At 34.0% G+C, this 24966-nt stretch overlaps 1 protein-coding gene across 23 annotated transcripts in view; it reads right to left on the bottom strand.

Annotated features, from left to right (window-relative positions):
- Positions 1-24966, bottom strand: part of LOC145293860 (uncharacterized) — a 337198-nt gene that overhangs the window by 74103 nt on the left and 238129 nt on the right. For all 23 annotated transcript variants that reach the window (XM_080140571.1, XM_080140581.1, XM_080140587.1 and 20 more), the window contains exon 5: positions 2684-2959. In XM_080140571.1, the coding sequence (XP_079996697.1) occupies positions 2684-2959 (276 nt within the window). The remainder of the gene's footprint in view (positions 1-2683; positions 2960-24966) is intronic.

Below are 24966 nucleotides of genomic sequence, written 5' to 3'. Positions count from 1 at the left end.
ACTTGATCCCAAACAGATGAGTTCCATCCAAGTCAACCAAACAGAAATAAATAAATAGGAGTAAGAACTTGGCATCCGGAAGTAGCAGCAGCAGCAACAGCTGTCGTCGCCATGAACGGTGAAAGGTAACTCGATCCAAGAGAAATAAAGATGAGAAAAAAATGAAAAAGAATTAAGTCACTGTCGTTAAGAAAAAAGGTACAAAGAGAAGGTAAGTACAAATACGAGACGATTTGAATACAATGAAATCAGCCTCTTCAAGAGAAATGATTGTGTTCTTCAAATAGTGTTAAAAATAATAAAAAAAAAAAACTCATTGGCGCATGTCCAGAATTCAACCCAATTAAAAAATTTAAAAAATACAGGAAAATCTTTGATATACGTCACGAAAGGGAAATGTCATTTTCCCAAAATCACGTAAATTGATCAAGTATTTTTTTTAAACTAATAAAATCAAATTTTATCATGAAGCGAAAAGGCTTTGTCTTGATCCGTCATATTTAATAAAGACAATTCAATTCGAACTACCGAGATTTTAGAGTTAGTCTTATAGTAGATACAGTATACTATTAATCGCTAAAAATCGTAAAAAAATTCATTATGAAAACAAAACTACTCGATCAATTTACATGAATTTTGGAATATGATATTTTCGTACATGATAAAGATTTTTCTGTATTTTTGTTTTAATTAAATTGAATTCTGATTAATTGTCAAATCCTTTTTCTTTTTTATCTTTTTTCACATAAACAAGGCATATTGCCACTGAAAAAGTTATAATAGAGATCATATTCATAGACAACCAGGATGGGGAGTTGAGAAGCAAGACGTTTATATTGCATTTGAATCTCTGTGTTTAAGTATGGTCGGGAGAGTAGCTGGCGAATTCCAAGACAAGTGGCACACAAAAAAAAAATATTAGAGTAAAAATGTTGCAGCATCTAGCGAGCTCTACAATGAAGGGGTAGGATTTTGCTGCTGGTTGGGTGGGGGATATTTTCGTTAAAAGTGATACAAGTCTAATAAGAGCACATTTCGTGGAAATTCTTGGATGCTTAACGGATGGACATTGTAGAAATGCAAAAGAGGCTGAAACTTTACAGACAGTGCAATATCTATCAAGTTGTAATTTTTGTTTTTCACTCTGTTCATGAGCAAAAGACTAGTGATTAGAGCACCAGTTCAGATGTGGTAAATGGTGTCTTTATAGAGATATAGTAAACTGGCGAATTTGAAGTTTTCTATTTTTGTAGATGGAGCTTACCTTCTTTGCAGCAGACTTGGCAATATCTTCTATGTATTTACTCCAATTCATGTTACCTAAGAAAGTCAGGCTGAGGAGTTTTACATGTTGAACTCTCAGGGAGGGTGCTATTCGCCCTGACAAGGTTTCTTATAATTGTTAATGGTGAATGCTTATTAAAAAAAAAAAAAATGCGGAATTGGAACTTAGCAAACCATGCGAAACCTATTAGGTGAGACATTCTTTTTGCATCCTGTTTAAGAGGAAGAAAGTAAGGATTGTTTCACCAGCAACAATGCTCAATCCAAGAGCCAATTGTGATTTTATAGATATATCGGATACTGATAGGTGTGAGAAGTTTTCTAGTTCGGTAGAGGGAGCCTACCTTCTTTATGGAAAACTTAGCAGGATCTTCTCTGTACTTATTCCAATCATATCATTAGAAATTACACTATTAAATAAACACAGGAACTCAACGCGGTGGTGATGCGACAGGGGCTCGAGTTTGGTAGACAGTGTGGATCCTATTAGGTTAGAAACTTTTTTTGCACCCTGTGCATGAGGAAGAGACTAGTGGTTGATGCACTAGCCCAGATCTGGGCAAATGGTGTCTTTATAGAGATATAGGATATTAGCAAATGTGATAAGTTTTCTAGTTTTGTTTGAGTTCATTTTCTTTGCGGCAGATTTGGTAATATCTTCTATGTATTTACTCCAATCTGTGTTGTCTGAGAATGTCAGGCTGAGGAATTTAAGTGTTGGACTCTCAGGAGGAGTACTATTCGCCCCGATAAGGTGGAGTCACTCATATCATATATATATATATATATATATATATATATATATATATATATATATGACTTCAAAATGGCGTAATAGAAACATAATTTACAGCTTCTCTTCCAATTTTCGGATTTTAATCATGTCAAAACGCACTTTATTTCCTTTTGACGGATTGATTGTTGCTATATCTTGTGATGAGTTAAGGGCATAATAAATTCACTGGTTGATATAATAATTAAGTGATTGATTTTGTGCTACGAAACAGATACTGTCAAGAATTGTAAATGTCAACTGAATTAAAGGAATAAATTACAAGATGGTCAACATCATGAACTTTGGAATATAGTCATTTGTCATTCATTCACTATATTACTCTGTAATTACATTGAGCTTCTTAAATAAGGATTGGTATATATTATAAGAAAATATATTTCCACAGAAATATATATATACATATATATATATATATATATATATATATATATATATATATATAACCATAAGACCAACCATGCCATATATCACTGGTAATGAATGAAATCCAACGATATTCGTGTATTATATAATGTGCCATCTCTCGGGGAACAGTACAAATTGAATTAACCATTAGATATAGGAACGTGGAATTTTGAAGAATAAGCACTGTAGATAACTTACCCGCCAACATTTGTAATAATACCGCCTGATTGTTGCGAAAGTTCCTCTGTTGCAGTATCGGAAGAGTATAATCCAAGGGGTGAATTGTATTGTCCATGGATAAATACTCCAGAGCCAGAACCTTGTGTAACAGGAGTGGCTGGCGTGGCCGGTTGCATCCGGGGACTGCTGTGATATTGCTGAGGGGTGACATTCATCATCTGGTTTTGATCTTTTTTAGCTGCTTGCATATTGACCTTCGGACCTTTTCGTTGGGCATTTTGATTGTAGGTTTGTCTGAAAAAAAAGAAAAGAAAAAAAAAAAGAAAAAGGAAATGTTTATTGTTAGCATTTTTGAGTGTCATGTGATTATTAGATAATCACCTGAAAAGAAAAATTCTACTCGGTAGAATGCAAATCTCCACCAACCCCCAAGCAAAAGAAATAATACTAAATAAAATATACATTTTATATTATAACTAGCAGGCTGCCCAGCGTTGCCTGGTCATAAAATACACAATATTATATTTTAATTAATACAGAAATTAAGGCATGTGCAGGCGAGTATTGTATTTTTTCCAAACAGTTCACTTATTGTAAGTTTTAAAAAAATACTTGAGCCGAGATCAAAATCAAAAACTAAAGACGTTGAATCAATTACACCACGACATTTAAAAAATGTTTTAAAAAAATATTATTCTTAACAAAACTGTCATGTTTCTCAACCGCGCTTGTGCAGTTGTGAAACAGTTGACAAACCGTAAAACTCCGATGACCCCCAAGTATCAGTTTGCTAAGTTTGACCCCTTAGCACTCCTTTGTTCCCGATGAAAACCGATTAAAAGTTTTCCACGTGTCTGAATAACCTATATACCGAATTTCAAGCCTGTAGATCAAAAATTTGTTGAGTATATAGGTTGAGAAGTGTCTTCACTGTACTGTGGAGAAGGTGGGCTCTCTCTACCGTGCTAGAAAGTTACTTATGCCTGAAAGTATCCTGTACCTCTATAAAACCACCATTCGTCCATGTATGGAGCACCGTTGTTACATTTGGGCTAGTGCATCTGCTACTAGTCTAGTCTTGGACAAAGTTCAAAAGAGAGTCGCCATCCTGATAGGTCCTAAACTGTCATCTAAGCTTCAGTCTCTGTTCCATCGACGAGATGTTGCATCTCTCTGCCAGTTCTACAAGTATTTTAATGGTGAATGCTCTGACAAACTACAAGCACTTGTACCCCTTCGACAAACCCGATAACCAGCTAAATTCCACCCCTACACAGAGATCCTTAGGTGTAAGAAAGCCTTTTACTCCAATAGTTTCTTCCCTAGAAATGCTAGACTTTTGAACTCCTTTCCGGGATTCTGCTTTCCCAACTGTACTGACATGCAAAAGTTTAAGTGTAATGTGAACAGACATCTTGCTGCCCATCTCCCTTCATAATATCCCTGCAACTTATGTCTCCGATAGTAGCCCCCTACTTCAAAGTGGCATTGTGTTTTGTTTGGGGTGAAAATTGAATAAAAAAAAAAAAAAGATCAAAGTCTAATCAGATCCTTATTCTTTATTCTTTGTACCACATGGAGCATTTCTGAAATTATGCTATGGAAACGTTGATAACTTAATCATTTATCTGATCAGGCTGAAATTTGTACTGATATCTCACAGCATCAGAGCCATACATCAAATTAAAAGAAAATTGGAATTTGAAAAATTTCAACTATGATCAAATTTGTCAAGGTCAAAGTAAAACAAGACGCAAGGCCAAATAGTCAGTCTCTATGATGAACAGAACCGAATTGGGACTTGCATCTTTTCCATGACTTTGCCCAAGATATCTCAAAATTTAATCAGTTCTAATACCATTACCGATATTTTGAACAAATTTGACGACGATTGGTCAAGTGATGTGGATGTTATGCTGTACACAAACGACAAACTTGACCAAAATCATAACCTCTTTTAAGAGATATAAACGTAAAAATGGTTTAAGTTCCATAGCATGTTTCAAACCCTGATAGATCATATCATTTTCAATTTTAAAAAGAAAATAACCGTTTTACAGTCACAGGCAGAATAAAGTAGGAAAGATAATATTGTATTAGAACAAAACAAAATTTATTTTCAGCTTGTTTTATCTACAGTTTCCATTTTACGTTCTATTAGAATAGATGCAGTTGGAAGAAATAAAACGCTCTCGGTCGGAAATGATCTTACTGTTACCCAAATCACTGTTCAAATAAAATTAATAATCTTTTACAGACTATGGATACCCACGAAGGGCTGCCTGCACGTGAATTTTTGTGGCAAGAAGTGTGCAAGTCGACATTGTTAAATAGTGGCAAGTGAAGTTTATGTACAGGACGACTGGAAACAAATGCCGAGATGAGCGAAGAGCACATAGGGTGCCTAGAATTCCCAAATCTCGTACTAACCAGGCTCAACGTTGCTTATCTTCGAATATTCAAATTCGAGAAATAAAAAGAGTATTCTGCTTTCATAAAGAATGAATAGAATTATAATTGTGCGTTTGTTAATTTCTGGATAAAAAAAACCTGGATCACTTATTTTTTTAAATTTTATTTCATGTTAAAATCTGTTAAAATATATCGAATATATTTACGATGGCACAGGCCTTCTGACATATTAGAGAGTATAGAATTTTTTTATCCTATAAGACCATGTTCCCAGGTGTTATACTCTCCTTTTGGAGAGGGGGAATTGGTCTATTGCTGGTCGCCTGAGGCGCCCTCACCGAATAATGTCATAGATCCGATCACAGCAAATTTTGCATCCACCCAAAGTACCCTCCTTTTGGAGGACTTAGATTCCCTCACTATAAACTGACCTTTTATCTAACTTTGCAATAGTGAGAATCAGATAAATGAAAGAGGCATTTTAAGAATTGCCACAAAATTTATTTTTTTATTAGATGTTATAATTAAAAAGATATTTTAATCTTAAACTTCTGTTAAAAAGCCTAATGTTATTGGACCTGTTACTTGGAATTTATTTTAATTAAAATAATTACATAAAGGAAGTGAAAATATAAACGTGCATAGTAAAAAATATTTTTGTTGTTGCTAAGTGAGTTAAACTCTTGCACAGAGCTCACGTAGATCATACCTCAGGATTGCCTAGTCTGCAATTATTAATTATACTTGCAAGAATTCAGACCTTTATCTCAACACCGAGAGCAGCTTGCATGTTAAGTCAGTGAATCTTTGGCTCACAACATGCAAAGAAATGGCGATTGCACATACTTAAAAGCAACTGTGTCACCCTCACTCTGTTAATTATGCGGTACTGAGCTTAACACAGGTTTGCTTGCCAAACACAAAGGCGAGATGACCAGAGGGCATCGGACCCTGGATTTTTACCAGAGATCTGTTAGCCACGTTAGGCCTTATATATATATGTATACTAGCATGGGTGCTCGGCGTTGCCCGGGTATTTGTAGGTGTATGTTGAGCAAAAAAAAAAAAAAAAAAGCCGTCAATTTTTTAAAATTTGACCCCTATTATGACCCCTTAAAATTTATTGTTTTGGGCTCAAATCAAGTTATTAAGTTAGATCCATGTCCAAGGAACCTATATCTAAAATTTCAAGTGTTTATACCTCAAATTGTCGGAGGAGTTTGGTAGAGTTCTCAAGGTCAAATCGTTGAAATTTGACCCCCTTAATCACCAAATTTCTGGCCGAAAACCGATCACATCGGTTTTTCCAAATCTCAGTACCCTGTATATCAAATTTCGAGTCTGTAGATTTAAAATTGACAGAGTTATTGCGTAGGGAAATGTACACACACAGACACTTTCATATATATATACAGTGATGATCATATTTATTGGCACGGTAAAATAAAAGTTAAATTTTGTCTAATAAATTCTAAAAAAGGGATTAAATTAAAGAAAATAACAAAGTATATTATGTATTTTTAACTGGCCTTTCCGATGCAGCAATCGGATTTTAGAAAAAAATAAATAACAAAGGAACAACAAACATAATTGCAAAAAACCCTTGTTCAAAATTATTGGCACGGCTTTGTTTTTCTTTTAGTATCAGTATAATATCAATCAATTTCCGGTTTACGTGCTTTCTGAACTTTTTTATAGCCATATTATGCTTGCTTAACGCTAATTCAGTGAATAATTTTTTTCAGATAATTTTTAGATAGCGATTTATTTAAACTATTATAAGTGACTAAATTATAATTTTCAATCGCCATGGTTAAAACTAAGGAACACAGCGAAGACGTCAGGAAGCTTATTGTAGCATGCCATACCAATGGGGAGGGCTATGATAAGATTTCAAAGAAGCTAAACCTTCCCAAATCCACTGTTAGAGCCATAATAAACAAGTTCAAATCGCAAGGCCACGTTATGAGTTTAGAGGGTAGAGGGAGAAAAAGGATTCTTTCCCCAAGAGATGAACGGAAAATTGTTCGACAAGTAAAACAAAACCCAAGGATCTCTGTTGGGGAGATTGTTGATGAACAGAGCACCTCTGGAGTGAATGTATCTCGACATACAGTTGGTAGAGGTTTCAAGAGAGCTGGTTTAAAAGCATGTCGTCCGAGAAAGACCCCCTTATTGAAGCCTATGCACCTGAAAGCAAGGCTAGCCTTTGCAAAACGTCATATTGATAAAGATGTTGCATTCTGGAAACGTGTTCTATGGACTGACGAAACGAAAATAGAGTTATTTGGCCATAATAAAGTGTCTTATATTTACAGAAAATCTGGCGAAGCTTTCCTGCCTAAGAACACCATACCCACAGTGAAGCACGGTGGAGGCAGTTTGATGTTTTGGGGATCCTTTGCTGCCTCTGGACCAGGGCGACTTGTTAAGGTCACAGGTAGCATAAAAAAAGGAAGATTATGTTAAAATATTGGATGAAAACCTGAAAGACTCTGCTAAAGAGCTCTCACTTGGTCGTCGTTGGTGGTTCATGCAAGATAATGACCCAAAGCATTCGGCTAAACTGACTAAGAAATGGCTTGAGGACAATCATATTAATGTTTTGGAGTGGCCATCACAAAGCCCAGACCTTAATCCAATTGAAAATTTATGGAGAACATTAAAATTGAGGGTAATGCAAAGGAAGCCTAAGAATCTTATTCAATTGGAGGATTATTGTCAGGAAGAGTGGGCTAAAATTACTACTGAAGAGTGCAACAACTTGGTTGTAAACTATGAAAAGCGACTGAGGAAGGTAATCAAGGCCAAAGGCTATACAATTGATTATTAAATAAATCGTGCCAATAATTTTGAACAAAGGTTTTTTGCAATTATGTTTGTTGTTCCTTTGTTATTTATTTTTTCTAAAATCCGATTGCTGCATCGGAAAGGCCAGTTAAAAATACATAATATACTTTGTTATTTTCTTTAATTTAATCCCTTTTTTAGAATTTATTAGACAAAATTTAACTTTTATTTTACCGTGCCAATAAATATGATCATCACTATATATATATATATATATATATATATATATATATATATATATATTATATAAAATGAAGTAAAGTTATTAGAAATTTCAATATGAAAACTATTTGGATACACCAAAATTGTGTGTGTGTGTGTGTGTGTGTGTGTGAAACGTCACTAACTATTTGAGGTTTAACCGGCTTGCTCCGAAAGAGGATGTTCCAACAGAATATGAAATTCACAAGTGGTCCCCAGTCGCATATATATATCCCCGTTAAGAGAGATGACGACATTAGGTTTTGCAACTCTTTCAAGGAGGTGTCAACGTCCTTCTACATACAGCCCCTGGAATTCCCACTGGTCACCCATTTTAGTAAAGACCAGGCTCAACGTTGCATAACTTCGGTGATCTGACGGTAACCGGTGTGTCAACGTGATTATGCCGTATGAAAATAGAATGGCTGTCGTTTATGTATCATTTTCCCCATAAATATGTAAATCGGTCGAAGAGTTCGAGTATAATTTTGTTAAAAAATAAATAGATAAAATAAATGCCGGCGCCCTAGAGAAGCATCAACTGTGAAACTATTTCGTTCTATTCGACTTGTACCCCGTTACATTTATGTTATTAAGGTGCTGTGCAAAATACCTCCCATCATTTCCTCGTGTCATCTCTGCAGCATTGAGACGACTTGGTGGCACCTCATTCATCTCTAACCCTAACTCTTTTGCGTCAAGTATTGACTCTTTACCTTTTAAAAATTTGATTTCTAGCAAAAGACACGCGTGGATTCAGTTTATTGGTGAGATAAAAAAAAAGTAAAGAAAGAAAGATAATATATGAAAAGAAAAATGCTAAAAAAGGAAGGAAAAAAGAAGGAAATAAAAGTTATTTCTTAAAAAAAAAAGAATGAATAAAAATGAATTTAAAAAAAAAAAAAAGGGGGAAAAAGGAACAGATAAAAGATAAAAAAACTATTTTGCTCGAGTGAAAACACCAACAAAACAAGAAAACATTTCCTTAAAACATAAACAAACAAAAATTCTAATTCTGACCAGTTGTAGAATATTGAATACTAGCAGATGTACCCGGCGTTGCTCGGTATTATGCATAACATTAAATTCCTTAAAACAACAACAACAACAACAAAAAAACAAAGAAAAAGACAAAGAAACTGAGACATGTGCATGCGATTATTGTTTTTTTTCTAAACAATTCACGTCTTGTAAGTAAAAAAAAAAAATTCGAGCTGAAATTGAAATCAAAACCTATGTACAGTCAGCCAAGTACGATAACCATTAGGCCAGCTTGACACGTTATTTAAAAAGTGTTTTCAAACCTACTTATTCTTAACGTAAGGAAGCTATCATGTGAACGATTCGCGTATGCGCAGTCGTCAAACAATTGACAAACATAAAAACCCGAAGACTCTCCAAGTAGCAATTCAATTTTGGCCCCTGAGCAGCCCTTTTTCCGGATGAAAAGCATGCCAGAAAAAAAAAAAAAAGAATCAACGTCAACAGTATCGATACAATAATGAGGCCCTGACAAGTACTATCACTGCGGTTTAGAGTTAATGCGGAAGTATTCACAATTAAAGGATTCCCCCCTCCTCCCAAAACCCCCAATGGTAATTCAGGACACATTTTTGGATCTGATGATGGTTATAACAACTATCTATTTGAGGTTACGTAGACAATATTTTTGGTAAAACTGCTACCTTTATTTATATAGGTATTCGATCGACCCCAGTCGTTTGAATTCGAAAATAAATTGAAACGTCTCTTATTTCTAAGCATATTTTCAGGCGTTTGATCAGCCGATAGAAACATTTTTATATTTTATTTATTATTCCAATCTTCAGCAGTTTTTTTTTTTTTCGCACAATATTCGCTTAACTTTTATTTGTTTTTAATTGTTTATTGAACAATTTTTTCTTTGGATTAGCGTATGTATATGCGCTGTAAGCTTCGTTTGTTTTGAAACCTTTACTGTTAAAACAAGTGATTCTTTTTTGGACAGATTCTTAAGGAAATAAAAAATAAAGCTGAGGATACCTCCAGAGAATTTTTTGAATAAGTCTTTCTGTAGACTTAAGTAGTTAAGTGGGGTGTCGGAGTTGAGTAGATGTACGAGTAACTGGTAAGATTTCTTCATATTATTTAGATTCTTCGGGCTACTTTTCTCGTCTTGGGTGTTATTTTTCACAACGTTTCGGTCGATGTAACCTCTAAACTTTTTTCAGGTATATCTTGTCAAACTCTGGAATGTGCACGGAATATCAAACAGAACCATTTATTTAATCGACAAGACTATCAGCTGTGATAGAAGTAAATTCGCAATTGTATTTTGAATGTCGCATTCACTGAGGATTGAACCTTCAGCCCCCAGAAGTTACTTTACGCGGACAATCCTAGTATGAATTTTAGGGGCCTAGATGTACACACACAATCTTTTATTTTATATATAGAAGTCACCACTTATCCTCTAGTGGCCTCTGGACCTTGATAAGTGTTAAAGAGTGTACAGTATTCAATAGGACAATATCATAGTAATCATTAGTAGTGTAAATTTGGTAAATTGGATTATTTAGGAGGAACGGCTCATCAAAGAACTTAAGTACGTTGGATTTGAAGACGACCATATCTCATTACTTATTATATATAACTATTTACGAGGGGCGTGCAATAAGTAATGCCCCTGACCCACTTCCCATGGCAGTAGAGAAACGAAACTTGGCACAGTTATTAGTCGTTCTCTACATAGGAACCACCCAGAGTTATGCATTTCTCCCATCGTTTGATGCAACTCTGTAGACCGTTTTTGTAGAACACCCCAGGTTGATCTTCCAACCACGACGTGACTTCAGAAATCAAGGCTGCATCATCTGGGAAACGCTTTCCTTTAAAAAAAAACTCCATGGCTGGAAAGAGGTGAAAGTTAGAGGGTGCAAGGTCAGGAGAGTAGGGAGGATGGGGAAGGATTTCATAAACACATGCCCGTGCTTCTGATCTGGCGACATGAGAGTTGTGAACCGGAGCGTTCTCCTGCAGGAGGAGGGTACCTTTGCTGATCTTGCCCTGCCTCTTGATTTTGATAGCTTCCCTTAATTTCCTCAGAAGTGAAGCATAATAGGCTCCTGTAATTGTGGTACCCTCTGCCAGGAAATCTGTCATCACTACTCCGTCCTGGTCCCAGAAGACTGTGAGCATGACCTTGCCAGCAGAGGGCTGCACTCTTGCCTTCTTTAAAGGTGGTGAGTCCAAGTGCTTCCACTGCATTGACTGGGTTTTGGTCTCTGGATCATAGTGATGGACCCAGGTTTTATCCTGTGTAATCAGTCTTTTGAAAAACTTTGACTCATCTTCTTGGCACATCTCCAAATTCATCCTTGAGCACTCGACACGTTCTCGCTTCTGGAATGGTGTGACCAACCTGGGAATCCACCTGGCAGACACCTTATGCATATGCAAATGGTTATGAATGATAGTTTCCACAGACCTTGTACTAATCTTGACATCTTGGGCTATTTGGCGAATAGTAATGCGCCGATCTTCCAAAATGGCAGTCTCAACTTGACGGACAGATGCCTCATCAATGGCAGAAGGAGGACGACCAGGTCTGGGAGCTTTTTCCACAGACTTCCGGCCATGTTTGAATTCATGATGCCAGCGTTTTACAAGGTCATATGATGGGGCATTATCACCATGAGTTTCTTTTATTTCATCAAAAGTCTCCTGTGGTGTGCGTCCTTTCAAATACAAAACCGGATCACTGCTCGACATTCAACAGGCTCCATTTCACACCTGACTCAGTTCAAACACTTGTAAAACAGAAACCATAATTAGTTCAGAGCTGTAATTTGCCACATAACCCGTAGAGATAAATCATTGTACATGCAAAATTTCAGCTAGATCAGACAACTGGAAGTGGATTAAGGGCATTACTTATTGCACGCCCCTCGTATTACTACCTATTACCACTAATAATCACGAATTATATATGTCACTACCAAAAGTTTAAGACCACCGATAAAAATAAAAAGATTTATCGGTATTGTATCATATTACATTATCCTATTTTTGTGATTGCATCATGTTTATTATTTTTTAAATTGTTTTAGATCTGCTAGCTAATTAAACGCTCTTTTCCAACACAGCTGACATTTGAAGTGGTTATGAACGGAATTTTTCGAATTTCTAAAATTGTGAAAATGGGTCGGAAAAAGTCACTAAGTGAAGTTTAAAGAGACCAAATTGTTGCTTTACATAGTAAAGGATTATCGCAACATAAAATTTGTGCTAAATTGAAAGTCAGTAAGACCACTGTGCACCAATCAATCAACAATCAATCAAAAAATTCACGCAGTATGGCGTCTACAAGAATTTGCATAAGAGCGAAAGAACAAGACAACCATCTGATGAAAAGGATAGTTACGAGGTCACCATTGAGTTGTATTAACAAAGTTCGGGCTGCTTTGGTGGAAAAGGGTGTGACTGATAGCCGTATGACTGTTTCCAGACGTTTTTCACGGGAATTTGGTTAAAATCCTACAAGCTTGCAAAGAAACCGCGCATAACACCTGTAATGATGACTAAACGGCTAGCCTTTGCCAAGAAACATCAGCACTGGACGCCAGCATGGTGGAGTAAAGTCATGTTCTCTGATGAATCCATGCTGCAACAATTCGTAGTTAGGAAACGACACATTCGCCAATCATCTGGTGCGCGATCCAGTGAGAAATATAATTTCTACAATGAACCATCCATCAAGTTAAATGATTTGAGCTGCGATTTCTGAAAATGACATTGTTGGGTTCTACTTAATGCTGTTTGGAGCAATCAATGGACAGTCTCTGTTACGTTAAATTGCTGGCGGATAAGCTGAAAATTCATATGGAAATGCATAACTGCACTATCTTCATGCAAGGCAGCTCTCCGTGCCACCGATCGAAAGTTACCACGACTTTTCTGGCTAAGAACATAGTCAAGGTTCTGATTGATCGGGCAACAGCTCAGACCTCAAACTTATCGAGAATCTGTGGATTGAATTAAAGGATAAAGTTGTCTAGAAACAGCCATAAAGTGCTAAAGGAAATTTTCCAGGAGTACTGTAAAAATCTTAAACACATTATGCCACGGCGGCTGTACAAAGTGATAAGAAAAAACGGCAGACCCACAAAATACTGAATTTTGACCTTAAAAAGACGGTGAAAATATGATTTTTATGTGAAAGCAAAAATTCATCAAGAATAAATCAGTTTATATGGAGTTTTGAATTAAGTTTTATCAATTTTGTTTTAAAATTAAGAGGAAGTGTCTTAACCTTTGGTAATGACGAGATTATATATATATATATATATATATATATATATATATATATATATATATATATATATATATATATATATATATATATATATATATAAAGGGAGGAGCGGGCGTGTTCCATTTCAGATTAGGAGTAAAGGTCAAACCCAGAAGCTTATCAAAACACGGGGTCTCACCCAGACGGGAGCCATCCATCACAATTGATGCCATCTGGGGATCAGAGCGTTGATGATGTAAGGATAGGAGTTTGGTTTTGGATGCATTAATGGTAACCAGCCACATCTTCCCCCACTGAACCACGCGCTCGAGATCAGAGGAGAGAGAATCAGAGAGAATCAGAGAGAACTTTGTCATTTACAGCCTTTGATGTGTTGCCGTAGATGGTCGTGTCATCAGCATAGATGTCAACGAATGATTTAAGTATGTGTTTAGGGAGGTCATTGATGTAGATCAGGAAGAGAGTTTCTTTCTCTAAGGTGTTAAAAAAATCAAAGGTAATGAGCAACATATTTTTAGGTACGACAGTTTTATCACTTGCGATAATAACGCTCCAGTTACACACGAATCTTGATTTCATTAAAATTTGAATTTATATTCTTTTTTAGAATAGACGTTGTTCTTTTTTATGGCTGCTATCTGTATTTTGCTACAGCTTAGCCGTGCAAGGATCGTTTCTAAGTATTTCTTAATGTTTTGTGCAAAGCAATGACCTATCAGGTGTGGAACTGGAAATCCACACAATAAGGATAGCAACGAGTGATTCTGCGCATATAAAAATGCGATTTCTTTGTGTGTTCTGAACAAATTTTCCTACACTTCGTATACAACCACTAGGCCTTGCAGCTTTGGATATCAGAGGTAAAAAAAAATAAAAATGCACTCTTGTAGGTATAGCGAATAGCTACGGCCAACAAGAACTTCATGCAGATCATATATATATATATATATATATACAGTGATGATCATATTTATTGGCACGGTAAAATAAAAGTTAAATTTTGTCTAATAAATTCTAAAAAAGGGATTAAATTAAAGAAAATAACAAAGTATATTATGTATTTTTAACTGGCCTTTCCGATGCAGCAATCGGATTTTAGAAAAAATAAATAACAAAGGAACAACAAACATAATTGCAAAAAACCTTTGTTCAAAATTATTGGCACGATTTATTTAATAATCAATTGTATAGCCTTTGGCCTTGATTACCTTCCTCAGTCGCTTTTCATAGTTTACAACCAAGTTGTTGCACTCTTCAGTAGTAATTTTAGCCCACTCTTCCTGACAATAATCCTCCAATTGAATAAGATTCTTAGGCTTCCTTTGCATTACCCTCAATTTTAATGTTCTCCATAAATTTTCAATTGGATTAAGGTCTGGGCTTTGTGATGGCCACTCCAAAACATTAATATGATTGTCCTCAAGCCATTTCTTAGTCAGTTTAGCCGAATGCTTTGGGTCATTATCTTGCATGAACCACCAACGACGACCAAGTGAGAGCTCTTTAGCAGAGTCTTTCAGGTTTTCATCCAATATTTTAACATAATCTTCCTTTTTTTATGCTACCTGTGACCTTAACAAGTCGCCCTGGTCCAGAGGCAGCAAAGGATCCCCAAAACATCAAACTGCCTCCACCGTGCTTCACTGTGGGTATGGTGTTCTTAGGCAGGAAAGCTTCGCCAGATTTTCTGTAAATATAAGACACTTTATTATGGCCAAATAACTCTATTTTCGTTTCGTCAGTCCATAGAACACGTTTCCAGAATGCAACATCTTTATCAATATGACGTTTTGCAAAGGCTAGCCTTGCTTTCAGGTGCATAGGCTTCAATAAGGGAGTCTTTCTCGGACGACATGCTTTTAAACCAGCTCTCTTCAAAACTCTACCAACTGTATGTCGAGATACACTCACTCCAGAGGTGCTCTGTTCATCAACAATCTCCCCAACATAGATCCTTGGGTTTTGTTTTACTTGTCGAACAATTTTCCGTTCATCTCTTGGGGAAAGAATCCTTTTTCTCCCTCTACCCTCTAAACTCATAACGTGGCCTTGCGATTTGAACTTGTTTATTATGGCTCTAACAGTGGATTTGGGAAGGTTTAGCTTCTTTGAAATCTTATCATAGTCCTCCCCATTGGTATGGCATGCTACAACAAGCTTCCTGACGTCTTCGCTGTGTTCCTTAGTTTTAACCATGGCGATTGAAAATTATAATTTAGTCACTTATAATAGTTTAAATAAATCGCTATCTAAAAATTATCTGAAAAAAATTATTCACTGAATTAGCGTTAAACAAGCATAATATGGCTATAAAAAAGTTCAGAAAGCACGTAAACCGGAAATTGATTGATATTATACTGATACTAAAAGAAAAACAAAGCCGTGCCAATAATTTTGAACAAGGGTTTTTTGCAATTATGTTTGTTGTTACTTTGTTATTTATTTTTTCTAAAATCCGATTGCTGCATCGGAAAGGCCAGTTAAAAATACATAATATACTTTGTTATTTTCTTTAATTTAATCCCTTTTTTAGAATTTATTAGACAAAATTTAACTTTTATTTTACCGTGGCAATAAATATGATCATCACTGTATATATATATATATATATATATATATATATATATATATATATAAAAGAATCCCCGTTTTCTATTCACAAAATTTTAGTTAAGGCTTTCTTTTATTCATCTTATATAGCTTAATTCTCTTTTATAATTGAAGACTTTGAGAAATCGGCTTATGCAAGTGCCAAGTCTATTTAACAATTTTAGTTAAGGCTTTTTTTATCCTTATATAACTGAATTCGTTTTTGTAATTATAAACGTTTTAGAAGTTAGATTACGTAGGTGATAAGTCTGCGATACGTTAAATTTAGTTTTTTTTTCTCCTGGAATTTAAACTGCATTCTTTTGTTTTTTCTTTTTTTTTACTCAAAGCTTCTTCAGAATATATATATATATATATATATATATATATATATATATATATATATATATATAACTACTTCATTTACTCACATAAAATTAATATACAAAAGTATAAATTTATGCGTAAACTTTAAGTATTTACTTCAAAGTGCTCAATACGTAGGTACAGCTAGGTAGTAATTTATAAAATATATATAGCGATTAAGCTACACTGAATATTCCGCGTTTCATCCACTCTAGGATTCTTCAGGCTTATGCGCGAATTTTGTGGTTGGCTGTCGTTTTTATATACACAACTTCTATTGAGATTTTAGTTAGCCAATCAGCTTTCTAGTATCCACCGCGCCCTTCCTATCAGCCAATGGACATACACTTATAGGACAAAGGCGCATTTGACCTCTGGTTGACCTGGTTCTTTGTGTGTGTTCTATTTAGTCTGGATATCTAGTGTCTTGACCTGTTTTAAATCTAAGTTAGTTTTTTTATGTTATATATATATTACACACATACACACATACATATATATATATATGTATGATGGTTTTTGTATATGCATGTTTATTTTATTTAATTGTTGGTTTATTTTCTATTGTTTTTGTTAGTTTTAAAGTTATTTTGTATCTCTATCCTAGAGTAAATTTTATCCTATAAACACAGTTGTTCGCTATTTCTCTCCTACAGTTTAATAGATGTTGGGGTTCTTTAAAGTATAGAAACTTTTTCATGAAGGCATTATCTACATGAGTCGTCTCGGTCTGTACAGGTGTTTGCTTGTCTTACTATTTTCCATTCGACTAAACTAAATGCAAACGAATGCGACTACATAGATATAATAAATACTGAAAGTAAACAAATTACCGATAAATTAAAAATTAGCGATAAAGTTGGCAAATTGAAACATTCTGCTCAAAGACCACAAATGGGACTTCAATAATAATCCCAGCACCCGCTTGATAAACCTACCTAAACCAGAAATAGGTAGAATTAGCAAAGCAATAATTTCTAGAGTAAACAAGCAAATCAAACAAGACCTAGAATTAAATCAGTGGACAAATACTGCCGAAGCAATCACCTGGTTTAAAAATATAGAAAACAAAAGGAAATTTACGATTATACAGTTCGACATCATAGACTTCTATACCTCGATATCCGAGGAACTTTTTAAAATTGCCCTAGAATTTGCCGAGGCATACACTGATATATCCTCGGAAGAAATGAACATCATTAAAAAATGTAGAAAATCAGTTCTAATAAATAATAACCAATGGATAAAAACTAAAATGACAAATTCGTTTGATTCGGCGATGAGTGCCAGGAACTCTGCAGAGGCATCAGATCTTGTGGGATCATTCATTCTATATACCCTCACAAGCATATTTGATACAACGGATATCGGCCTATATAGAGCTGACGGGTTAGCTATAATAAAAGACTCCAACAAAGTCAAGGGAGATAACTTTAAGAAAATCATACACAAGGAAATGAAAAAATTAGGCCTAAAAGTAGACGTATTAGCTAAATAAAAATAAACTTCCTGAACGTCACGTTAAATTTAGAAAAAAACACATATGAACACTACTTAAAAGATAACGCTACTCCAATATACGTAAACCCTAAGTCCAATCACTCATCATCAATTATAAAACAGATTCCTAACTCAATCGTAAGTAGACACAGCAATAGCTCAAGCTATGAAAATGCATTTAACAGGTCAACCAATATCTATGAAACAGCCCTAAAAAATAGTGGATACAAAAATATTGATATAAAATATAAGCAACAAAACACCAATAACTATAATAAAATTAAAAATAGAAGAAAAAGAAATATAATCTGGTATACGGCCCCATACAATCAAATGTTAAAAACAAAACTTGGCAAGAAATCTTTAGATCTTATCGAAAATCACTTTCCCGCAACCAACACAAAATTTTCAATACAAATACCCTAAAGTTATCTTACAGCTGCTGCGAAAATTTAGAGATGATAATTAAAGCACATAATAACAAAATATTAAATAAAAAACAATGTAAACATCAACAAAATATACAATAAAAAAGTAGACGCCATGACAAAAATAAAACTAACACAAAAGACACATATATAACTAGCAGAAATAATAATAATAATAATTGTAATAATAATAATAAACCCACTCCGGACAACAACAACCATACTAGAAATAAAAATAAAAATATTAATAACGAACAAAATAAATGCAACTGTAGATACCGCACACTTTGCCCACTTCAAAATAAATATCTAACCAAAAGCATAGTTTACCAAGCCACAAAATTTGCGAAAGAAAACCCGAATAACAAGAAATATTACGTAGGTATGACTTTCTTATATTTCAAAACTCGATATTATGACCACAAAAGTACATTCAACAATAAAAAACACAGTATGAAAACAACGCTAGCAAATAAATACTGGGAACTCCAGGAAAGCGGCCATTCTCCGGTAGTTGAAAGGAAAATAGTAAGACAAGCAAACACCTGTACAGACCTAGACGACTCATGTAGATTATGCCTTCATGAAAAAGTTTCTATACTTTAAAGAACCCAACATTTATTAAACTGTAGGAGAGAAATAGCGAACAACTGTGTTCATAGGATAAAATTTACTCTAGGATAGAGATACAAAATAACTTTAAAACTAACAAAAACAATAGAAAATAAATAATTAAATAAAATAAATATGCATATACAAAAACCATCATACATATATATATATATATATATATATATATATAACAAAAAAACTTAACCTAGATTTAAAACAGGTCAAGACACTAGATATCCAGGCTAAATAGGACACACACAAATAACCAGGTCAACCAGAGGTCAAATGCGCCTTTGTCCTATAAGTGCATGTCCATTGGCTGATAGGAAGGGCGCGGTGGATACTAGAAAGCTGATTGGCTAACTAAAATCTCAATAGAAGTTGCGTATATAAAAACGACAGACAACCACAAAATTCGTGCATAAGCCTGAAGAATCCTAGAGTGGATGAAACGCGGAATATTCAGTATAGCTTAATCGCCATATTATATATATATATATAAAATATATTTTAGTCATCGACATACAGACCTGTTTCGTTGTTTCACAACTCATCAGTGCCGCTAGACTAACACCTCTCCCAAGCCGAGGATCGAACCTAGAACCGTCGTGATGACAGTCGGCAGTCCTACCCCTTGACTACGGAATCGGTGGCCGAAATTAACCTGTCCGAACGATTATTTAAATAAACATCCGTCCGCTACTCGTAGAGGGCTCAAACGTTTGTTTGTAAACAAATCGCGAGCTTCGCATTATTTCAGCTAAATTAAGTAGCGAGTAAGATAATTTACGAGAGTGCTCTACCAAAGAGGGGAGCTTTATAAAATATATTTTAGTCATCGACATACAGACCTGTTTCGTTGTTTCACAACTCATCAGTGCCGCTAGACTAACACCTCTCCCAAGCCGAGGATCGAACCTAGAACCGTCGTGATGACAGTCAGCAGTCCTACCCCTCGGTGTGTGTATTTGTATGCGTAACCGTTAATAATATATATATATATATATATATATATATATATATATATATATTAACGGTTACGCATACAAATACACACACATATGTAATATACAGAGTGAGTCACGAGAAACGGATGTTTTTAAAACGCTTTTCGCTTCCATAATGGTTTAGTAAATGTTTTTATGTTCATTATAAAATTTTTGTTGAAATATTCGCAGAGTTTTGTTTTCCTTAAAAACATCCATTTCCCGTGACTCATCCTGTATATATATATATATATATATATGTTACTTTTACGGGCAGTTTTAGGTATTGCGACAGTTTTATGACAGTTGGAGACGGCTTACAGACAGTCTTGCTTTATGACGGTTAACAGGGGTTAGAGTTGATGACAGTTGCGAGTTGGACACAGTAGAATGCAGGTCGTAGCAGATGAAGAAATAAATCGATCAATCGAAAAAAAGAAGCCTTGACAGAACGCAGATGCGAGTCTTAGCGTTTAGAGGATCGATGGTGTCACACACACCCACAAAGAGCACAAATCAGCTGAAAGAAACGTAAATTCTAAGAAAAATAAAACGGTGATAGGTATTAGCTAAAGCAAGCGAAGGATAACGATTAACACATCCTGTCATATTTTAATGCTGCAACGAATTCAATCCTTAGCGTGCCATGCAAAAAGAAAAAAAAAAGATCAATAAAAAACATTATTAAATAAAGTATGAGAGAAAAGTTAATTTTATAAACAACGTTGGATTGTTTGTGTTGGGGGAAAGAAAACTACGCAATTAGAATTGGAGCATAATAATGCCATCTGTTAGAATCTGACACGCGGCAAACTCGTTATTTATTTTTTTTTTTTTTGGAAATTTGGTCAGCAAGAGAAACAAAACTTATTCTTTTCATTCTCATCGGAAAGAGAAACCTGCAAAAGTTAATTAACATCACATTCCAAAGATATCATTCCAAAATAAACTATTATGATATATACTAGTAGTTTTCATTTGAGTTATCTCCCCTTGAAAATTATGAGCATAATGTTTTAAGAACGGTTTTAGTTATTCATCTCTTTCATAATTAAATAAATTACCCTATTATATCGATAAAATTATTGCATATATAGAGAGAAATATAGGAGAATGAAATTACAAATAAATAACAGTAAACATTGATTTATTATTAATCGTTTTAATACCTATGCAAATTAGGTATACAAATATCTGTGTTTGGGTTCTTACTCTCTACTGTATATGTATGTGTGTGTATTTCATTATATATATATATATATATATATATATATATATATATTTCAAAATACTATGTTGTCTCATTTAACCCTTTTGGATGGGAATATAGATGCAATGTATATATCTTTTAAAAATATAGTAACGGATATATGATGTTATTAAAAATCCCCCTCTCTTTAACAACGCCCGCTCCTCCCTTTCTTGAATTTCCAACGTCTGTTTCCGTTTCTGAAATGGAACAGCCTCACACTTTTCACGGGAAAATTTTCAAATATTTGTACTGGTGTTTTTGTTTTCTTAATTTCATTCATCCAGAGGAAGTCTCAAAATAAAGACGGAACGTTGATGAACACATAACCCGGTTTGTTCCTTTTTATTCTCTCTCTATAATATATATATATATATATATATATATATATATATATATATATATTCGCATTTATTTATTTAGGTATATCACCCACCAGTATATATTATCCGTATCCAAATAAATCTAAATTAGTCGCACTACACAAACGTTAGCAAGTAAAAACACACTATTTTCTAACAAAGGACAAAATCATTTCAAGTATTGGTACAAAGTATTGTCAGAAAATAAATATCAAATCGGACAACCCCCGCCGCTTGAAATGAATTCGGAAATGAAAAGCAGTGATACAATAAAACCCATATACAAAAAGTTCTTTCTATATATGGCTGACGATTGTTAGTAAGATTCGTTGATTTTGAAACCACACCGACTTGAAACTTTATGAAAATATACATGGCAATTAAGGTACACGGAATATTCCACGTTTAATTTTCGAGAGAATTCGTCAGGCTTATGCATAAGCCTGACGAATTCTTACGAGAATGAAACGCGGAATATTCTGTGTAGCTTAATCGCATATATATTTTCATAACTTACTACCTAGTCTACCTATGTATTAAGCACTTTTGAAGTAAATACTGAAAAGTTTACGCATAAAATTATATCTTCGTATAAAAAAATTTATGCGATTAAATGAAGTAATCATTATATATATATATATATATATATATATATATATATATATATATATATATATATACTAGACTACCTGTGGCCTGTTGGGTTAGTATGTTATATTAGCTATAGAATTCATGTATGAGCGTGACACTTGTGACGTAAAGAAAATAGTTTTTTTTTTTTTTTTTGACATAACAGAAACATTTCTATGAAAGTATATTAAAATGAAAAAAGAATATAGGTAGATTTCTACGAGTCGTTCTGTTTATTATAATTGATTATTTTTGAAAAAAAAAATACAGTTACTGAATTATAAGTGGTTGGCCATACTTTTAGGTAAATGTGAACTGAACAGATACCATAATACTTATTATAGTTAAATTCAAATTTTGATATATCTGCTTTTTTTACATCATTCATTTCTGTATGACGTTTAAGTTATTTTAAACCCCACTCTTCCCATGTTAAATAATAATTCCGAAATAATAACGTTAATATTTCAGTGTGCAGGTCATGTGCGCATGCGCAACCAGATGTCGTAAACCAGAAAGTGGGTTACATACATCGTTCCAAGATCATTGGAGTTTATATATATATATATATATATATATATATATATATTCTTAAATATAATTATCCACTGACACGTGTTTCGTAGTCCATGACTCATCAGAGAGGCTGAATCAAGCTGGACGCCTGTGTGTGTGTCTGGTCACGAATAGGCTCCTATATGGTTGACTATTATAGAAAACGGATCACATATAATGATAGATGTATCGAGACACAGGAATGCGTATGTTTGATCTGGCATAATGATGATTCATTAAAATTGTGGGGTCTGCGTACGCGCCTGGTCCACAAAGTATGGAAATAAATTTAAAAATTTAAAAAAAAAAAAACGTTTGCAAGTGTTTTTGATATAGATGTACATAATACTTTGATAAGTATGTTTTAACTTAAATAGTGATGGTATAAAACTGTGGGGTCTGCGTTCGCGCCTGGCATCCACAGAATGGAAATATGCACAAACTTTAATAAAGACTTTTCATATCTATCTGCGTAAGTATACTTTGATAATTATGTTTCAGTTTGAAGAAATATGGTATACAATTATGGGGTGTTCATTCGCGCCTGACTTCCATAGAATGGAAATATGTCACAAAGTTTAACAAGGTTTTTTAATATAGATCCACAGAATATTGTGATAAGCGTTTCATTGTGAACAGGTATGGTATAATAAATTATGGGGTTTATCTATTTTATTTTTACTTTCATCATATTTTGCTTTGGTTTTGATACCCCCAAATTCGAAGCTATCTCTTTACAGCCCTTCCTTTTCATAACCCACCATACTTTCATAAATCAGAGTCCATTTTCTGTAGGCTGTTTTTGAACCCAGTCAACGACGGGTACTTTTGCTAGTATATATATATATATATATATATATATATATATATATATATATATATATATATATATATATATAGAGAGAGAGAGAGAGAGAGAGAGAGAGAATATACTTATTCCATTATTTTCCACTTTTTATTAATACCAATCCTTCAATTTATGAAACTCAATGTAACTACACAGTATATACAAATAAATGACAAAAAGTCTATATTCCAAATTTTAAGATGTTTTCCATCTTACCGTTTATTTAAGTATGTTGAAATGTTCAATTTTTAACAGCATCCGTTTCGTAGCGCAAAATCATTCATGTAATCATGATGTCAAAAATTTATCCCACCCTTAAATCATCAGAAGAAAAGGAACTCGTCAATTTTAAAAGAAAATAAAGGCATGATTACAAAATCCGAAAATCGGAAGTTGCAATTATGATTTCTTTTAGTTACGCCATCTTTGAATTATGGCAGAACATGATGTCATAATCATAAGATCGCTCTCGCCCGGCATTGACATTGGCTGTGTAGTTTGTTTTTTTTGCTAATGGAGTCAAAAATGGCTTCGAATCTCTCGATTGGCTGTAATTGTAACTCCCAGCACTGATGATTCTCGAAAGGATGAAACACTAGTGTCTGTAGGTATTGAAATAATTTATATGATACCTTTTCTTCAAATTCTTTTTTTTTTCATTCCATATATTAAACTTTTAGCGATTTTTTAGGAATATTCTTTAATCTCTGAAGAGTTGTTTAGTGATCTTTCGCTATTCTCTGAAAAACGTATAAGACGCAATATAATAAAAATTTAGGTGTTTGTCTAAAAAAATATCAAAGGAACACAATTTAAAGTAAAAACTAATAAGATTTTGAGGGTAAATTGATTCTTTCGTTTGACATTTTGGAATGAAACTAATGGTATATATATATATATATATATATATATATATATATATATATATATATATATATATATATATATATATATATATATATATGCACGCACACGAGGGTCGTTCCAAAAGTAAAACCTACTTTTTTAACTAAAAATACTGAAGAGCTGCAAAAACGGGAGTGATACTATTAAAACAAGCGACTCTTTATACCCCAGAAAATATTTTTCTACATAGTCATTAACATTCTCAATACTCTTTTGCCAGGAATTCAATCACGCTTCTGCTTTAGTCGTACGTCCCTGAAAGTGGTTGCTTTCTTAGAGTCTCACACCATCAATCTCTGCAACAGAGTGTTGAAACTTTTAGGTCATGATTGTATAAGTTCAGTCATCATAACAACGCAATTTACAATAACGTCTGATCCATTCGGGCGAAATAAAAAATACGAGACAATACTTTTGAAACACCCATATGATTTCTGCATTTGGACTCATTATAATTTGTATAGTGTTAACTGGAATCAATTTGGGAATATAATTTTCATTAATCGTTGATGTGG

Source organism: Euprymna scolopes, chromosome 15, assembly GCF_053919585.1.
Source record: "Euprymna scolopes isolate OS-2025 chromosome 15, ASM5391958v1, whole genome shotgun sequence".
Taxonomy (NCBI): Eukaryota; Metazoa; Mollusca; class Cephalopoda; order Sepiida; family Sepiolidae; genus Euprymna; species Euprymna scolopes.
The sequence above is the reverse complement of the archived record's forward strand: the minus strand, read 5'-3'. Positions and strand labels throughout refer to the sequence as shown.